At 42.2% G+C, this 15,972-nt stretch overlaps 1 protein-coding gene across 1 annotated transcript in view; it reads right to left on the bottom strand.

The window, feature by feature from the left end:
- IQCH (IQ motif containing H) overlaps nt 1-15,972 on the bottom strand; it is a gene marked incomplete at both ends in the record, with an annotated part of 219,690 nt that overhangs the window by 22,741 nt on the left and 180,977 nt on the right. The window contains one exon of the mRNA XM_079701075.1: nt 2,541-2,702. Within this exon, the coding sequence (XP_079557201.1) occupies nt 2,541-2,702 (162 nt within the window). The remainder of the gene's footprint in view (nt 1-2,540; nt 2,703-15,972) is intronic.

Genomic DNA, 15,972 nt, shown 5'->3' with positions numbered 1-15,972 from the left:
TTAATTAAAAGTTTAAAAGCTGTTAGGTGACTCCTTTTCATTTTCAAAACATGTACATCTGGGACTCATCCAATCTCATTTCCACCTTCAAGGGGTTATTTGTGGAGGACACTGGATCAGAAGCCCACACACCTGGTATAACCGGGTCTAAATGAGAGTGGTTTGCCACCTGTTTCTAATAAGGGGACAATGGCTCTTCTTAGAGTTCAGAAAAGTTTTTGCTTTTCCCCTGCACAGCGTATTATCTAAAGGAATAGGCCCAAACTGGAAACCTTTTATAGGCATTTGTTCTGAATGTGCCCTCATTATCACTGTAGTCGTGTCTGTGTATTTCCTTTTTCTTGTCTTCAAAGGGGGCTGTCAACTGACTGTAAACCTGATGGCATCACAGTCTGTTCACACTTGTTCAGGAGCTTCAGCTTGGTTGTAAATTGTACTGTGTGTGCATGCGTGATTCTTTTAAAACTTACCTGTCACATGTGCACATATGCATAGGAGCATGTGTGTCACACACATGCACAGTGGCACCAGGGTTAGAACCTCCATGTATCTTTCTAAAACCAAAAGCACTTTCAATTTATCCCTACATCAGAAAACCTGAATAGCTCTTCTTCAGTGATTGTAGAGACATTTGAATTATTGATGATCATAATGTGTCCCTCTCGTGTGTGGGCAATTCCTAAAAGTGTTTAAGACTCTTGATCACAGGAGAATTCCTGTATGTCACCTGTAGCTAGGATTGAAATCTATAGGCAAGATGGGGAAGATGGGAGAGTGCTTCTAATTCCAAGTACAACTTCTGCTTACAGCCTGCTGAAGCAACATACTTAAATGCAGCAAATTATCTTTGGAAGTCTTGCGTTGAATATTAACTCAGCTTCCAGCTTCCTTTTGGAAATGGCATGGAGATAGGTTCACTAAGCCAGAAGGTGTCAAGTTCTACTGCTGTCCCTCCCTCTGGCACTGAACTTAGGGTCTTGTAGGTCCCTTTGGTGAGGACAGAGGCCACAGGTGGGACCGAACCTGGGAAATTCCTAGCAAGGTCCTGGGACCTAATTAAAAGAGGCCTGTTTCTCATTCCTAGTCCAACTCTGCTTCTCTTCTTAATAAGCAAAGAGATCTAAGGTATTCCCATGAGCAATGGTACCTCATAGGACAAGTGGATTGAGCAGGAGAAGGAGGCTGTCGCCTGAGCCCCGCAAGGCATCTGGCACCCTCTCCAGGCTACCCTTCCAAGTGTACACTGAGTTCCTGCCAAGGAAGGTGATGTGGGGATCCTGGGCAGAATCAAACTAGTGTTCTTTAAATCCAGAGGTGTCTCTTGGACCCAAAGAGACTCAACAGAGAGGCAGGAGATACTGCTCTGAAAAGATATCTCTAGGGCACTGGAGTGGGGGTCCTATTAACCACTGGCATTCCTCTTTTATCTGCTTGACATATTTGGACCTCAAGTAGAGCTTCATCTGCAAAAAGGGCACAAAGCCCACTATTGTAAGAGAAAGCGGACATTGTCAGAGCAGCTGTGGCTTGAGCCCCAATCTGCTCTCATATCCCACCTACAGGAAGGGCCATCTGGTCCTCTTGAACTTTGCTCTCCTTCCCCAGGACCAACCTAGCCCACTGTCCCCACGGAGGTTTGCCCTTTGTTATCCAGGGTCCTGAGGTTGGTAAACCTGAACCAGTCCCAGGACTACTGCCTCCAGCCCCCTAGCGATGGCCTAGTGATGAGAGTGGGGGATTGGGCCACAGATCACAAGGGGCCTCATTAACGAAGCTGAGAAGTTGGGATTTTCCTGAAGATGACAGGAGTCATTTCAAAATCATAAGTAGGGGAGCAGCATGCTCAGATTCACTTTTCACTTTAACCACCCTGACAGGAGGCAGGGAGTCTTAATGAGAAGCTATTGTAACACTAGTGTGAGACCATGAAAGCTGAAAGGAAGGCAGTATCTTTGACAGGGAAGGAGGGGTCAGAGTCGAGGCATTTTAGCAGCTAGCATCAACATGAGCTGGTTGCTGACTGGATGTGGTGATATAGGGGGAGTGATCAGCTTCTGGCCTGACCCGCCAAGAGGAAGTATAGGGGAGGAGAGACAGTGAGTGCAGTTTTGGGTAGTTTGACCCTTGAGGACTCTTGAGACATTCTGTTGAATATTGAATCTAGGAGTCTGAGGCTCAAAAATGAGACTGGAGCTAGAAAAATATGGGTTTTGTTGGAAGCTTCTGGTAATTGAAGCAGTGGGTATAGATGTACTTGCCCCGGGAAGCGAGCTGAGAAGAGAATGGAGGGGAACACACAAACATCCAGCCCTGGAAAGCCCCATGTACTTTCGTCCTTCTACGTAGTGCTTGCCCTTTCTGGACGCCGCCTCCCCTTTCCTACATTCATGTACCAGAAGCCCATTTTGGTAGGTTCAAAGACTTGCCTGAGATTCTTTCTTCTCTCTGGACCCATAGAGCCTGGCACGCAACCAGAGCTCAGTAAATGGCGGGTGAGTATTGCTGACACTGAGGAGAATCAGGAAGCATTGGTCGCTTACCGGCATTGCCACTTGGCTCATTTTCTTGTCTTTCTTGGGAACAAAGCGGGGCACTTCAAGGGTGCTCAAACTGCAATCCAGGTGGCCGTTGGTCAAGTATAAGGTGAGCTGAGTCAGGGCCAGCTGGTCACTGTATGAGAGGTTGAGGCCTGTGGCCCACACCTGAGTAGAACAGGAGCCGAAGAAGTGAGGGTGTGATCAGCCAACAGGAGAGAAGGCCCCCACCACCTCTGACCACCCCAAACCACACCAGACCCAACTACAACAGTGAACATGTGACTTAACGGAGTAGATGTTTTTGCTTCTGTTTCTCCTTTGTTCAACTGAGGGATAGAGTCTCCAGTCTGATTCTCGTCAGAAGATTTAAGGTTCTTGTGGGAGGTTACACAATTGGAAATACCTGTCCAAGATAATCTGATGGAGAGGCCCGGTTCCGAAAGGCTCATGTGCACTTTGATTTTTCTGCCTGTGGTTTGTCACTTCTAAAGTAGCCAGTGCAATGCTTGCTACTGAGAAATGAAGCTGGGTGGGAACTCCAGAGGATGGGGAATTCAAGCAGAGCAGACAGAGGGGGAAAGAGTGAGTAAATATTAGAAAAGGGCAGTTTGCCCTGAGTGTGTAAGTAATAGAAAAGGGCAGTTTGCCCTGGCTTCAGAAAAAGCAGTGCTGGCTTCTCTGGGAATCTCAACATGATTCTTAAGGGGAACTTAGGGTTGGCCTACAGGCCTTAGCTCTACAACTATTTTTACCTTAAGGGTGCAGGAAAGTCACTTCACCCACCCTACAATGTCACAGTATCCTCAACAGGGTAACGAAGATAGCATCCACCCTAGCTGAATCCTAGGGTCATTAAAAGGATACTATGATGCAACAGAAATTAAAATGCTTTGATAAACAGATATATATGTAAGCAATAAGTTACTCTAAGCTACTAGATAATTGAGTAATGTCCATTAACACCTTTGACAGATACTTAACTGAGCATCCACTATGTGATAAAGTGCTGATGGCAAAGTGGGTCATATGGTACCCTCTCTCCTCTCCTGTGGCAGACCGTCCTTAATTTCTCTTGTCACTCCTCACCCCTACACTGAATCCAGAAGCACCCCCAGAATCCTCCTGAGTTCAATGCTCAAGGCATATTATTGTGCTAGTTATCCGAGTGTAAAAGGTAAAGAGACACATCAAGAATGGGAAGACAGATAGAATCATACTCAATTGATTACAACACAATGAATACTTGATATGATAAAGGGTTGGAACAAAGTAGTACCAAAGCAGAAAGAACAGACAGGCTGAGTTTGTCTAGTTTGAACTCAGGGCTGCATCATGGAGAAGGTAACATCGGAGCTTTGACAAGCAACACAAACGTGACCAATTCCCATGTATCAAGTACCTACAGTGTGCCAGGTACTTCACAAATATCTCAGATCTTTATAATAACCTTAAAAATAACAGCTCCATGTCATTGATAAAGAAACAGAGGTTCAGAGAGGTACCCATGTCCACACAGCTAGGAAGTGGTGGTGCTGGGATCTGAATCCAGTTCTGCCTGGCTCCAAGTCCACCCTCTGCCCTTTCCCTGCTGGTGCAGATGGCTTTAATCCTGGCCCAGCCAGTCCTTACCCAGGACTAGTTTCCCACTCACACTAAAAGCTAAAGCTGCAGAGGATCAAAACGTGTTCTTGTTTAATATATCCATGCCATGGAAATGTCTTGTGGAGAAAACATGAAGTATTGTGTTTCTGGAGTATGCTGTAATTAGCAGTAATGCATTTTCACTGTAGGAAGTTGGAAACGAACACATTTTCATGAGGACTTGATTAAACAGTTTTTCGCCTTAGAAGGCCTACATGTGCCCCTCCACGCCAACTTGGTGTGTTAGAATACAGAATACATCTGCCCTAGAGTGGACTCCTCTCAAACAAATCTAGCAGTGAGTGACTTGAGTAAGCATGGAATGTAAATGGCATCATTATAAGGATATTAAGAGGTCAGGCTGTCAAGGCCCCTTGCTAAACTGATGCTAATTTCAGGAGTCATATTCGCACAGTAATGCCCTTTTATAATAGCAAATAAATCACATTTGCAACAATTGTTAAAAAACTAACTGCCAAGGATCTGTTGCAGTTGTAAATATCCTATTTGTCAACTTAAATATTTCCTGCTGTATTGCGTAAAATGCAACTCAGATGGGGACAGCTACTTTTCCTTAATACAAGAAAGTGAACTTGCTGTTCTTACATGCCTGGCATTTTTTTCCCAGAGCTTCTGTTTTGATGTTTCAGTGTCCTTGATCAAAGAAAAATGCATATAACAAACATTATTAATATTATGTTAATAATATTAATGTTTTGGTGATGAGGATTTCAGTGGGAAGGCAACCAAGGAGTCAGAGAGCCTGAATCTGACCCTCGCAAAGAGTGGAAACTTTAATGGTTATTTAAGCTCTCTCAATCTCAGTATCCTTAAGTGTAAAAGGCACAAATGATAATACTACCACAATGGGTTTTGAAAACAAAATAGAATAAATGCGCATAAAATTCCCTTGCATATTATAAAGTTCAATACAGATGTTATTGATGATTACTAAACATTTCCTTTAAGAGGAGTAGAATCTTAGGAGACTCATTTTCAGTTGCCTATGTAGTTATTAGATTGCTTCATTTAATAGCTGTTTTCCTCATTCATAATCATTGTGTTCAACCTCACAATAATCCAGTAGGTGGTTAGGTTTGAACAAAGTTGGTATTACTGTATCTCAGTTTGACCGATGAGGATACTGAGATCAAAAAGTGGTTTCGTGGTTTGCCTAAAATCATAGAGCGCAGACCAAAACTCTGGTCTTTCTGTAGACCCAAAGTGTTTTTGCTACCCCAGGCTTCCCTAACTCCTTGTCACAAAGGAAATAGAACAAATTTCTTCACGCCTTTTCCTCAACAGCAGGCTTGCCTGAATTGCTCAGATAATTGTTCTGTTCTCCATCTGGTTTTTCCATTGAAGACACCGCCTGAGGCATCTTTGTTTTGCGGACAGGGGTTCCCATTTCCCCCTCTAGACTGTCAGCCCTTTAGGGGAAGCTGCTGAGTCTTTGTCTTCTGACAGCTCTCAGTGTCTGGGGCAGGCTGGCTCCCAGCAGGGCACAGCAGCACCTCTGATGTTTCACTGTGAACTTCTTCACAACCTTTCAGGGACAGGGTTTCTTGAAGCTGGTTTCAGATTCAAATGCAGCAAATATTCATTGAACATCTCCTCTGTGCCAGCCCCAGGCTTTCACACATATCTCATTTAATCCTATTCTTGATTTTGGATTTCGCTGTTAATGTTTAGAACCTAATTTCACTCTGCATCACAATTTAGATGAGCGATGATGCACATAGAAAGGCACTACGACTGGGGATGGAGAGAAGTGGATATATTTTTTAATGTTTAGGAGGTGGCTTTGACATGACTTGTAGGACTTGAAATGACTAGTTTGACAGATTAATTGGTTAGATGTGAGGTTGAGGGAAAAACATCACTGAAGGCTAGTGCTGGAAAGACCCTTAAAAATCATCAAATACAGTTTGTTTATTTTATAAATGGAGCAACTCTAGTGTGAGAAGCAAAGTGGTTTGCCCTGGGCTTCAGAGCCACATATCAAAGGTATGGGACAAGAAACCAAGGTGTCTCAGCTCCCAGTCATAAAACCCTTGTTGATAGTTGTTTGACTGATATTCAAAATCCATTTTTAAAAAAATGGCTAGAACACTAGAGAGATTTACATCAAGGCCTTAAGAAGCATGAGCAACATAAAAACCTTCCTCTCAGCACTATTTGTAAAACTGAAAAATTGCATCTGTCCAACATTTGGGCATTGGATAAGGAGATTACGACACACTCAAGTGATGGGATAGTCTATAATATTATCATTAAAGACAATGATTGTGACTCACTTTGGATGATGTAGTCATCATACACAAAACAGCAAGAGAAGGATATAGTCATATGGGCAATATGACTTCAACTTTGTAAAAATAATACTATATCTAGAAAAGACTAGATGGGAATATAACAAAATGTTAACATTAGCAGATTTATGGTAAGTAAAATTATATATAGACTCTCATGTATATTCTAGATCTGCACTATCTAATATGGCAGCCAGTGGCCACGTGTACCTATTGAGCACTTGGAACGAGGTTGGTTCAAATTGAGATGTGCTATAAATGTAAAATACACACCAGATTTTGAAGAATGTGAAATATCTCATTAATAATATTTTATACAGATTACATGTCGAAATGATACTATTCTTGGTTATGTTGGGTTAAATAAAACACATTAGGTATTAAAATTATTTTCATCTTTTTTTGATTACATTTTAAAATGAGGCTACTGGAAAATTAAAAATTACACATGTGGCTCACATTCTATTTCTAATTTGATTGGTTGCAAAAAAAGTCCATTGCAACTTCAGCCAGGGGCAGGGCCAGCGGGGGTGGGATGGGGTGGGGAGAGGTGCTGCAGAGGCCCAGCTCTCTACTCCCTGACCTGCGCTGGGCTGGATGCAGTCCTCACTGCTGCTGTGTTGGGAGACCTGAGGTGGGGTGGGCGGAGCACAGGGCAGAAGGCAAACCAAGAAACTGCAGCAACCTCATTGCCTTTAAACAAGCATGTGAGAACTGAAGACAGGGTCAGGCAGAGGCGAGCTTGCCCAGAATTGTTCGTTCCAAGGTTCTGGGTCCTTCTTGGGCTGCAAGCTTTGGGATGAAATGGTAATAACACACTCCTGTGTGGGGAGGTGAGGGAGAGAGGGTCCCGGTATTGAGCTCTTTTTGCCTTAGGTACTCCAGGCAGATGGAGGCCGCCTGATCACCCCTGCTGCTTTTGCCTCTTTCCTGTGACAGGAAGGATGGATGGGTGGCAGAGGATATAGATGTGGGCAGATGTGCTAAGGCCCTACATTCTGTAACTATCTCCAAGGGCAAATGAAGTAGCAAAGAGTTTGGTCTTGCCAACCTTCTCTTATGGGCATTGGGGTAGGTATGGGACCGAGAGACTAACTTATCGATTAAATAACATTTGTTGAAGAATCATAGAATTTCAGAGCTGTCAGAGTCCATGGATGTTTTGCAGACCCATCTCTAGGTTTTCTTTCCTTTTTCATCTTTATTTGTAAGAAGAATCTGACGCTCCAGACAGGGTAAGTGACTTGCTAAAGGCCCTACTCTTGGTATCAGGGTCTAAGACAAATATTCCTGACTCTCAGCAAAGTCACTTCTCTGGGCCACTTTCCTCAACTAATCACTGGGGATAATAGTCCTGGTGGACCCTCCCTCAGTTGCCTCTAGATGCAGCTATGAGGCTAACTGGGAAGATTCCTAAGCATGTGTAGAATTTTTTTTGATTTGAAAATTTTATTTAGAACCTTTCATTCTGATAATAAATTTAGAAAAATAATCAGTAGGTTGTTCAGGATATTCATAGTGTTTTTTTTCATTCAAATTTTTAAATTGAAGTATATTTGATTTACGATATGTTAGTTTAAGGTGTATAACATAGTGATTCAGTATTTTTACAGATTATACTCCATTTAAAGTTATTATAAAATATTGGCTATATTCCCTGTGCTGTACAATATATCCTTGTAGCTTATTTATTTTATACATCATAGTTTGTACCTCTTAATCCTTTACCCCTATCTTGCTCCTCTCCCTGTCCCTTTCCCCACTGGTAAACACTAGTTTGTTCTCTATATCTATGAGTCTGTTTCCTTTTTGTTATATTCACTAGTTTGTTTTATTTTTTTAGATTCTACATATAAGTGATAACAAACAGTATTTGTCTTCTCTGACTTATTTCACTAAGCATAATAACCCCCAGGTTCATCCATGTTGTTGCTCGTGTGGAATTTTTTTAAAAGGTAGACCTCCAACTAAGGCTACTGAGAGATGCAGCACTGAGAATTCACCCACCATAGAGATGGCATCAGGCCTTTAGAACAGAGTGCAATACACAGCCCACCCTCCTCAGCAGCCTGCCGTGGCTGAGGGATGTGTGTACCACCTCCCTGCCCATGTTCATGTCTTCATTCACAGTCCCGACGTTATAGGAAACCCACCATTTAATCACTTGATTCTTTCTAGAGCAAGACCAAACCCTCAGCCAGACCCACAGCTATGCCTAAGCTATGGAGACCAGGCCACCTGCCCAGCTCTCTGCTGGCTGGGTGATACAGCCATGGGTAGCCAAGGTTCCCTCTGTCCTTACGGGTTTGGCTAGATACAGAGCTGGGGGCTTATTTCCTACTTATTAACTGTGGAGGCTGGGAATCCATTGGAGGGTGCTGAGCAGAGGAGTGACATGATATCTCATATTTTTAAAGGGTTACCCTGGTTGCGGTGGGGAGAAGAGACCATAAGGGGACAAGGATGGAAACAGGGAGGTCAGCAAGGAGGCTGTTTGCAGTAATCTGGGTGAGAGGTGATGGTGGGTGGTCCAGCACAGTAATAGTAGAGGGTGGGAGAAGCGGTCATATTATAGATACATTTCAAAACTAGAACCTAAAGGACTTATTGATGGGTTGGATGCAGGTGTGAGAGAAAGAAAGGAGCCAAGGATGTCTCCAAGACTTTTGCCCTGAAAAAATGGAAGGGTGGAATTACCGTGTACTGAGCGGGGAAGATTGCTAGAGTAATAGTTTAAAGGGTAAAATTAAGATTTCAGGTTTTGGCGTGTTAAGCGTGAGATGCCTTTGTTGAATGGTGTTCTAGAGGATGGGATGGGATCTCAGGCACCTTTTCTCCTTTCTCAGCTGTAAAATCAGGAGGATGTGCTTGGCTGGGTTGGGAGGGATAAAGCAGAATCAGTCCCTGTAGGGAGGCATCTTTTTCTCTGCTGTTACTTTTGGGCCTCGGGCTCAAGGGTCTCCTTGGTTGGGGAGAGGCAAGGTCTGTAGGACATGGGGCCTTCCCTAGGGGACATGCTTCTCAGCAGGTTTAGGTCGAGATGAAATAAGGCTGAGAAGGGTAGGGATAGCTTGGTAGGGAAAAGAAGTGATGGCAGCTTGAGGGCGATAGGGACTAGAGAGGCCAGTGCCTGGAGGGAGGTAGATGTCTTCACTGGATGGAAAGAGCACTGGACCAGAGTTACAGGACCTCACTGGAAGGGAGTGTTGGCCTCGCCACTTACTGTCTGTGTGATCTTAACTTCCTTCCCCTCTCTGGGCCTCAGTTTCCTCGTCTGTTAACACAGACCAGTGGTCGCTATCTCCGAGGGTTGTTGAGAAGATCCGGTGACTACATGAGATATTGCATGAGGCTATTATTGGGGGTCTGGCAGAAACAAATCTGTTTGGATTTGTTCCCTGTGTGACTGCCAGAAGCAGAGTCTGGGGCAGGAGTAAGAACTCACTTGCTTGGCTCTTGACTTCAGTATTCTTGCCTGATTCTCAGAGGTAGCGTACACACTTAACTCTTCTCAAATGCTGTTTAAAAACAGGCTCCAGAATCCCGGCTATCATACAGAGAGCATAATTTCTTAAGCAGCAACTAAATGAGATCTCTTCCCATCACTAAATCACCAAACAGCATCAAACTCTCCGTTGTGGTAAACAACACACCTGATACTTAATTTTAAGGCAGGTGGTACACTGCCCTGTAAGAATTTTTACGTAGAAAAATATTAATGTGATTATAATATTTGGTAAGAATTGTTTGTATTACATAAAAATATCTATAGATAGGCAGAGGGGACTGCAGCCTCTTGGCATGTTGCCACCTAGTGGTGGCTTCTGGGATGGCCCAGTCTCTCAGAGAGGTGAAGAACTGCAGTTACTGCTGGATGGGGCAGTCACCCAGGGCCCCAATCAACAGTTGACACTCCTAGTATTCATCTTGGAGGCCTTCCCCTCTGTCTCTATTAATCCTATGTATCCTTTTGGGCACGATTTAAATCACAGCTCCATAAGGCTGTCTCTGAGCAACTAGAGTATCCATTCTCTCTCCCACCCACCCCGGATACTACCTTATATTGGGCCTTTGGAGTTCATGGGGCCAAAGGCAGCAAAAAATCTGGGCCCTGCCACTTAGCACTCAGGGCCCAGTAGTCCATCATGCCTAGGGCCTCCGTGATTTTCAAAGGCCTTAAAAATATTTGGATTCTGAAAAAAAAGTTACTGGCCCCCAAATATGAAAAGAAAACTATCAAATAACAAAAATATCAACAAAATTGACATCTCAGTTAAACACAACACAACTCTTTTACACAGTTAGGTCTATGTCACATTCCATGAGAGTGCATTTGTACATTTGATGTGATGTAGGATAATGGAATCTCTAAAACTGAAAATATTCAGGGCCCAAAGAGGTCTATTTAAACAGCTCTGTCCTGGCAGACCTAAAATGACATTCATCATTCCCACCTCCTCATTTTATGGCCGAGGACTCTGAGAGGTGAACTGACTCACTCAGGTCCCACAATTAGGGGAAGAGCTGGAATCAAGTTTCCTGATTCCTGCTCCAACTCTTTCCATGACACCTAATTACCAGCATTCATAGTCCAATTTCTGTATAGTGCCAGAAGCTTCTCTGTGACCTTGGAAATTCTTTCAGGATGTGTAGGAACTATATTCAAAATTAATTTTGGGATCCAAAATGGAAAATATTGAAATTTAAACCTGCACCATCAGCAGTTGTACTTATGTTTTCCACTTTTGTAAAAAAAAAAAAGTCACAAAAATTTTAACATACTCTTGCCTTCTCTGCTTCCTTTTTCCAAGCTTCTTCCACTACCTCTATAAATTTATGATTTTCTATTACTTTTGAGATTGATGGCCTAACTGATATTATTTGTATTCTTAAGGTGCAGAATTACATACTCATTTCTTTTTTCCTTTTAAGTATTTCCTCACTTTTTTTATTATGAATTTTTGGAAGGCCATTTTCTTATTTTGACATTAAGCAGTAAGCTATAATAAACATGAAAACCCAATTTTTATAACCTGTTATAGGTTTCTGGGACTAGTAAATTATATATGCTTCTTCCATGCCAATTCAATATAATAATCCCATGCTGTATATAGTTATTCTTCTTCAATATTCACACTATAAATGTCAGGACTTGTGAATGATTTGCTTAGTTGAGAAGTGCTCTTTTAAAGTTACTGCAAATGATCTCTAAAAGGCTTTTGTGTGGATTTTCAAGGCAGAAGGCTCTTGTTCTGGAGCTCCCATGGGGGAGGATTCCTGTGCCCAGTCCTTGTGGACATGGAAGGCTGTCTTGCAAAGTGAGGTGGGGATGTGCATGAAGCAATGGCCCCATCAGTTCAATGAGTTGTCACAAAGTTCGGCATTCCCTCCCAGTTTCCTTGACAGCTCCAGTAAACCAGAACGTTTTATAAAGAACAACCTTGGTTGCAGACTATGTGGGCAAGAAACACAGGCTGTGGCCTTGGAGGTGATCTTGCCCAGCCTCCTCAAACCCCAGGCACAAGACTCCAAGAGGGGTAGAGACAAGAGCTCAGAGCTCTTGATTTCAAGTCCAAGGCAAGTTTGTTTACATTTGGGAGATTCCTAGAGAGGAGAATCAGACCTACAGCAGGGTCCTCTGATTCATATCTGAATCCTGCATAAAACCTAGCACAGCACTCCTGATATATATGTGCAATAAATCTTTGTTGGATGATTCCATTAAATAACACAAGGAAATAAATCTTCCCTTTAAAACACAGACAGGAGAGATACCACTTCAAACCTACACAGGTGGCTGAAATAAAAAAGACAATAACAAGTGTGGGCAAAGATATGAAGAAAGAGGAACCTTCATGCATTGCTAGTAAGATTGTAAAATGGTGCAGCCACTTTGAAAAACAGTTTGGCAGTTCCTCAAAGAGTTGATGTAGAGTTACTGTATGACCCATCAATTCTACTCCTAGGTATGCAACCAAGAGAAATGAAAACATGTTTACACAAAAACTTGTGCATGAATGTTCATAGTAACATGATCCATAACCATCAAAGAGAAGCAACCACCCAAATGTCCATCAACCGATGAATGGATAAACAAAATGTGGTACATCCATACAATGGAATATTATTCAGCCATTAAAAGGAATGAAGCACTGATAAATGCTTAAACATGGATGAACCTTGAAAATATTCTGTTAAGTGAAAGAAGCCAGTCACAAAAGACCACCTAGTATATGATCCCATTTATATGAAATGTCAAGAATAGGGAAATCCATAGAGGCAGAAAGTGGTTTTCAGTGGCTGGAAGGAAGAGGGTATGGGAAGTGATTTCTAATGGTACAGTTTCTTTTTAGAGTAAAGGAAATGGTCTAAAATTAGATAATTATGATGGCTGTATAACTCAGTGAATATACTAAAAGCCACTGAACTGTACACTTTAAAATAGTAAGTTTTATGTATATGATATCTCAATAAAGCTGCTACACACACACACACACACACACACACACACATTCCAGTCTTCAGGAAACCCATTCTAGGGCGGACACCTCCACAATTTGTATGGCCACTTGTTTGAATCTAGTTGCATGTGGAAATCATGACTGAATGAGGGAGACTGTGAGAAACCACCTCCCAGACTGCCCTCTGAATTTATTCTAGGTATTCTTCAAGTCTACACTTTAAAAAGCTTTTCCATGTGTGGGTAAAAAATACCTGCCTTATACACTAAAGCAAACTAGCACTCAGCAAGGGTTAGTACCTGGATCTCAATAAGCAGTCATGGGCTGGAAGGGATAATATATTAGCATCTGTCAAAAAGACTCAATTAGGTCTGGGGATGCAGTGTCACTTTTCTGTGACAGGCAGAATACTTCCTCTGACTGCCCACTGCAGGCTTTCACTTTGTATCAGCTCCTGTACTGAGTGGGGCTGAGTGTGGTCAAATCCAGAAGAGAGGCAGGGCTGGTCAGGCAAGTGGGCACAAAGGAAGCTTTGTCTTAAACACATCTGCTTCCCTTCTTCCATCCTGTTGCTCATTCGAGGGCCCCCCAAGGTCTCAGCCTGCCTTCTGTGGTTTCGGGTGCCCCCCAAGCCCTATGCCCTTCATAGTGACATTGAGTTAATCCAATAATACAATGAGTCATGACTAATTTGGTGATGGTAGAGGGCTGTTTACCATAATGGAACCTTTTGGATCTGGTTATCTGAGAGATGAATCTGGATTCCACGACTTTGCCTTTGTTGTCTACAGATCTGGTGTTTGAAAGATTTGGCATCCTATCAAGCTAATATGCTGTCTTTGTTGATGGCAGCAATATTTAGAAAGCTGCCTACTTGACCACATGGAGGACAGACTCTAGGAGGGAGACTTGGGGAAGGAAAGAGGAAGGGGAATTAATGTATATTAAGGGTCTATTATGTACAAGGCACTCTGGTATTTTCTCATGTCATCCTCACAACAACCTTGTGAAGTAGATATTAACACCCCCATTTTATAGAAGTGGAAGTGGAGGCTCAAGGAACCTAGAAACCTGCCCAAGTTCCACAGCTAAGTGGCAGGGCTAGGATTAAGGTCCAAGTTTGCCTGGCTCTGAAGTCCAGGTTTTCTTCCCATGCTTGACCTTGGAGTTTACTCTCCACCTGGCAGGGAAACAAATGCTTGGTAGAAGTGAGAGAGCACCGTGCTGCTGGCAGTCACATCCAGAATCTCCACCAATTACTCGGTGGTTCTGGAGCCAGAGAAAGGCCTGTGATTTACCGTGGAACTTTGGGCAAGCCACTTAACACCTTTCTGCCTCACCTTCCCCATTATTTGTCTGTAAAGCACTTTGAGAGCCTATAATGAAAGAGCTTTATAAAGACAAAGAAATAGGGGGACTTCCCTGGTGGCACAGTGGTTAATAATCTGCCTGCCAATGTAGGGGACAAGGGTTCAATCCCTGGTCTGGGAACTAGACATGCCCCCGGGCGCCACAACTACTGAAGCCTGTGTGCCTAGAGGCTGTGCTCTGCAATAAGAGAAGCCACCGCAGTGAGAAGTCTGTGCACTGCAACGAAGAGTTGCCCCCACTTGCTGCAACTAGAGAAAGCCCGCACGCAGCAACAAAGACCCAACGCAGCCAAAAATAAATAAATAAATAAATAAATTTATATTAAAAAAAAAGACAAAGTAATATTGTCCTTCAGTGTAAGCAAAAAGCCGAGGTTCCTACCTGTGATCAAAAGAAGTCCTGTGGCACTTTCCAGAAACATATGGGTAGAGCTTTAGGGCTCCACAATCAAAAGTGATTGTGAAATCACTTTCTTCATATTTCCTTCATCAACAAGTGAATAAAAATACAAAATATATATATTGATATTTTCGCCCCAAATCTGAGACAGCATATTCTTTGGTATACCATAAGTCTTTAATATGAGTAGAGAAGTCTTACAGTTATTTCTTTGAAAAGTGTCTTTTTTATATTGAGCCTCATTAGAGCTGTCCTCTTATACACACTTCTACTTACGGAGGGTAGGGCTCTGCGTAGCTGACACAAGGGGTTCAAAACCTGCTCCTTTCAGTTCAGGGAAGACCTGCAGAAAAACCCAGTTGTCCTCCTTGGTGGTAACTGCCAATTCCGTGCTCTTCTTGGAGCCACATGTGACTTTTCTCTATAATCCCTTTGTATTTCCTGACAATGTACTCCTCATGGGAGGGGAATTCTGTTATTTTATTTGGACTTTTATTTTGTATTGGTTCCTGACTTATCCTGTTCAAGTTTCAATGGGTTGGTTTGATATTATTTACATACTAAGACTTTTGTGAAGAAATTGCATAAGGTTTAAAAAACAGACATAAATAAGTAGTACTCTAGAGCAGGCTAGGAATGTGGCATGATAGGGGAAGACTGACTCCCTCTAAAAGTGAAGCCATTTCATTTATTTATTTATAAGGACTTGGAATGCTAGGCAACACAATGAATCTTATGTTTAAGAAAGCAAAATATATGTTTAAAGGAATATACATATTGTTAAAACAGTTCTATTTATGCAAAAGATTCATGTAACTTTATAAAGGTTTTCAGGGATTTTAAAGGATTTTAAGTGCTGCGTTAGACTGTACTAGTAACAGATGTTCAACAGCATGTTTAAGTTTTTGTTTTACTGAAATAGCAACGGATTACTTGATATTTTCTTTAAAAAAAAATCATACCAAAGCCACCACATTTTAAGTATAGCTCAAATTCATTATTTCTAAAAAGCATAAATGATTTAAAATAACATAAGGGCTCCTAAAAATAAATATTACTGTAGCGGAGCTAGAAGAATTTGTTTGCTAAAGATTCCCTTCAGAGTCCCAGTCTTTTGTGTCACTTCTTGTTCTTTTTCTATGAAGACAGATGGTGTCAGTAATTGCCTATATATTTAATTAAGTTAAAAAGCTATAAAGTAAGGTTTTGGCAAAAAGTAGGATTTTGTGCTATGAGCAAAGGAAGCAGAAA

This window comes from Hyperoodon ampullatus, assembly GCF_949752795.1.
Source record: "Hyperoodon ampullatus genome assembly, chromosome: 3".
Taxonomy (NCBI): domain Eukaryota; kingdom Metazoa; phylum Chordata; class Mammalia; order Artiodactyla; family Ziphiidae; genus Hyperoodon; species Hyperoodon ampullatus.
The sequence above is the reverse complement of the archived record's forward strand: the minus strand, read 5'-3'. Positions and strand labels throughout refer to the sequence as shown.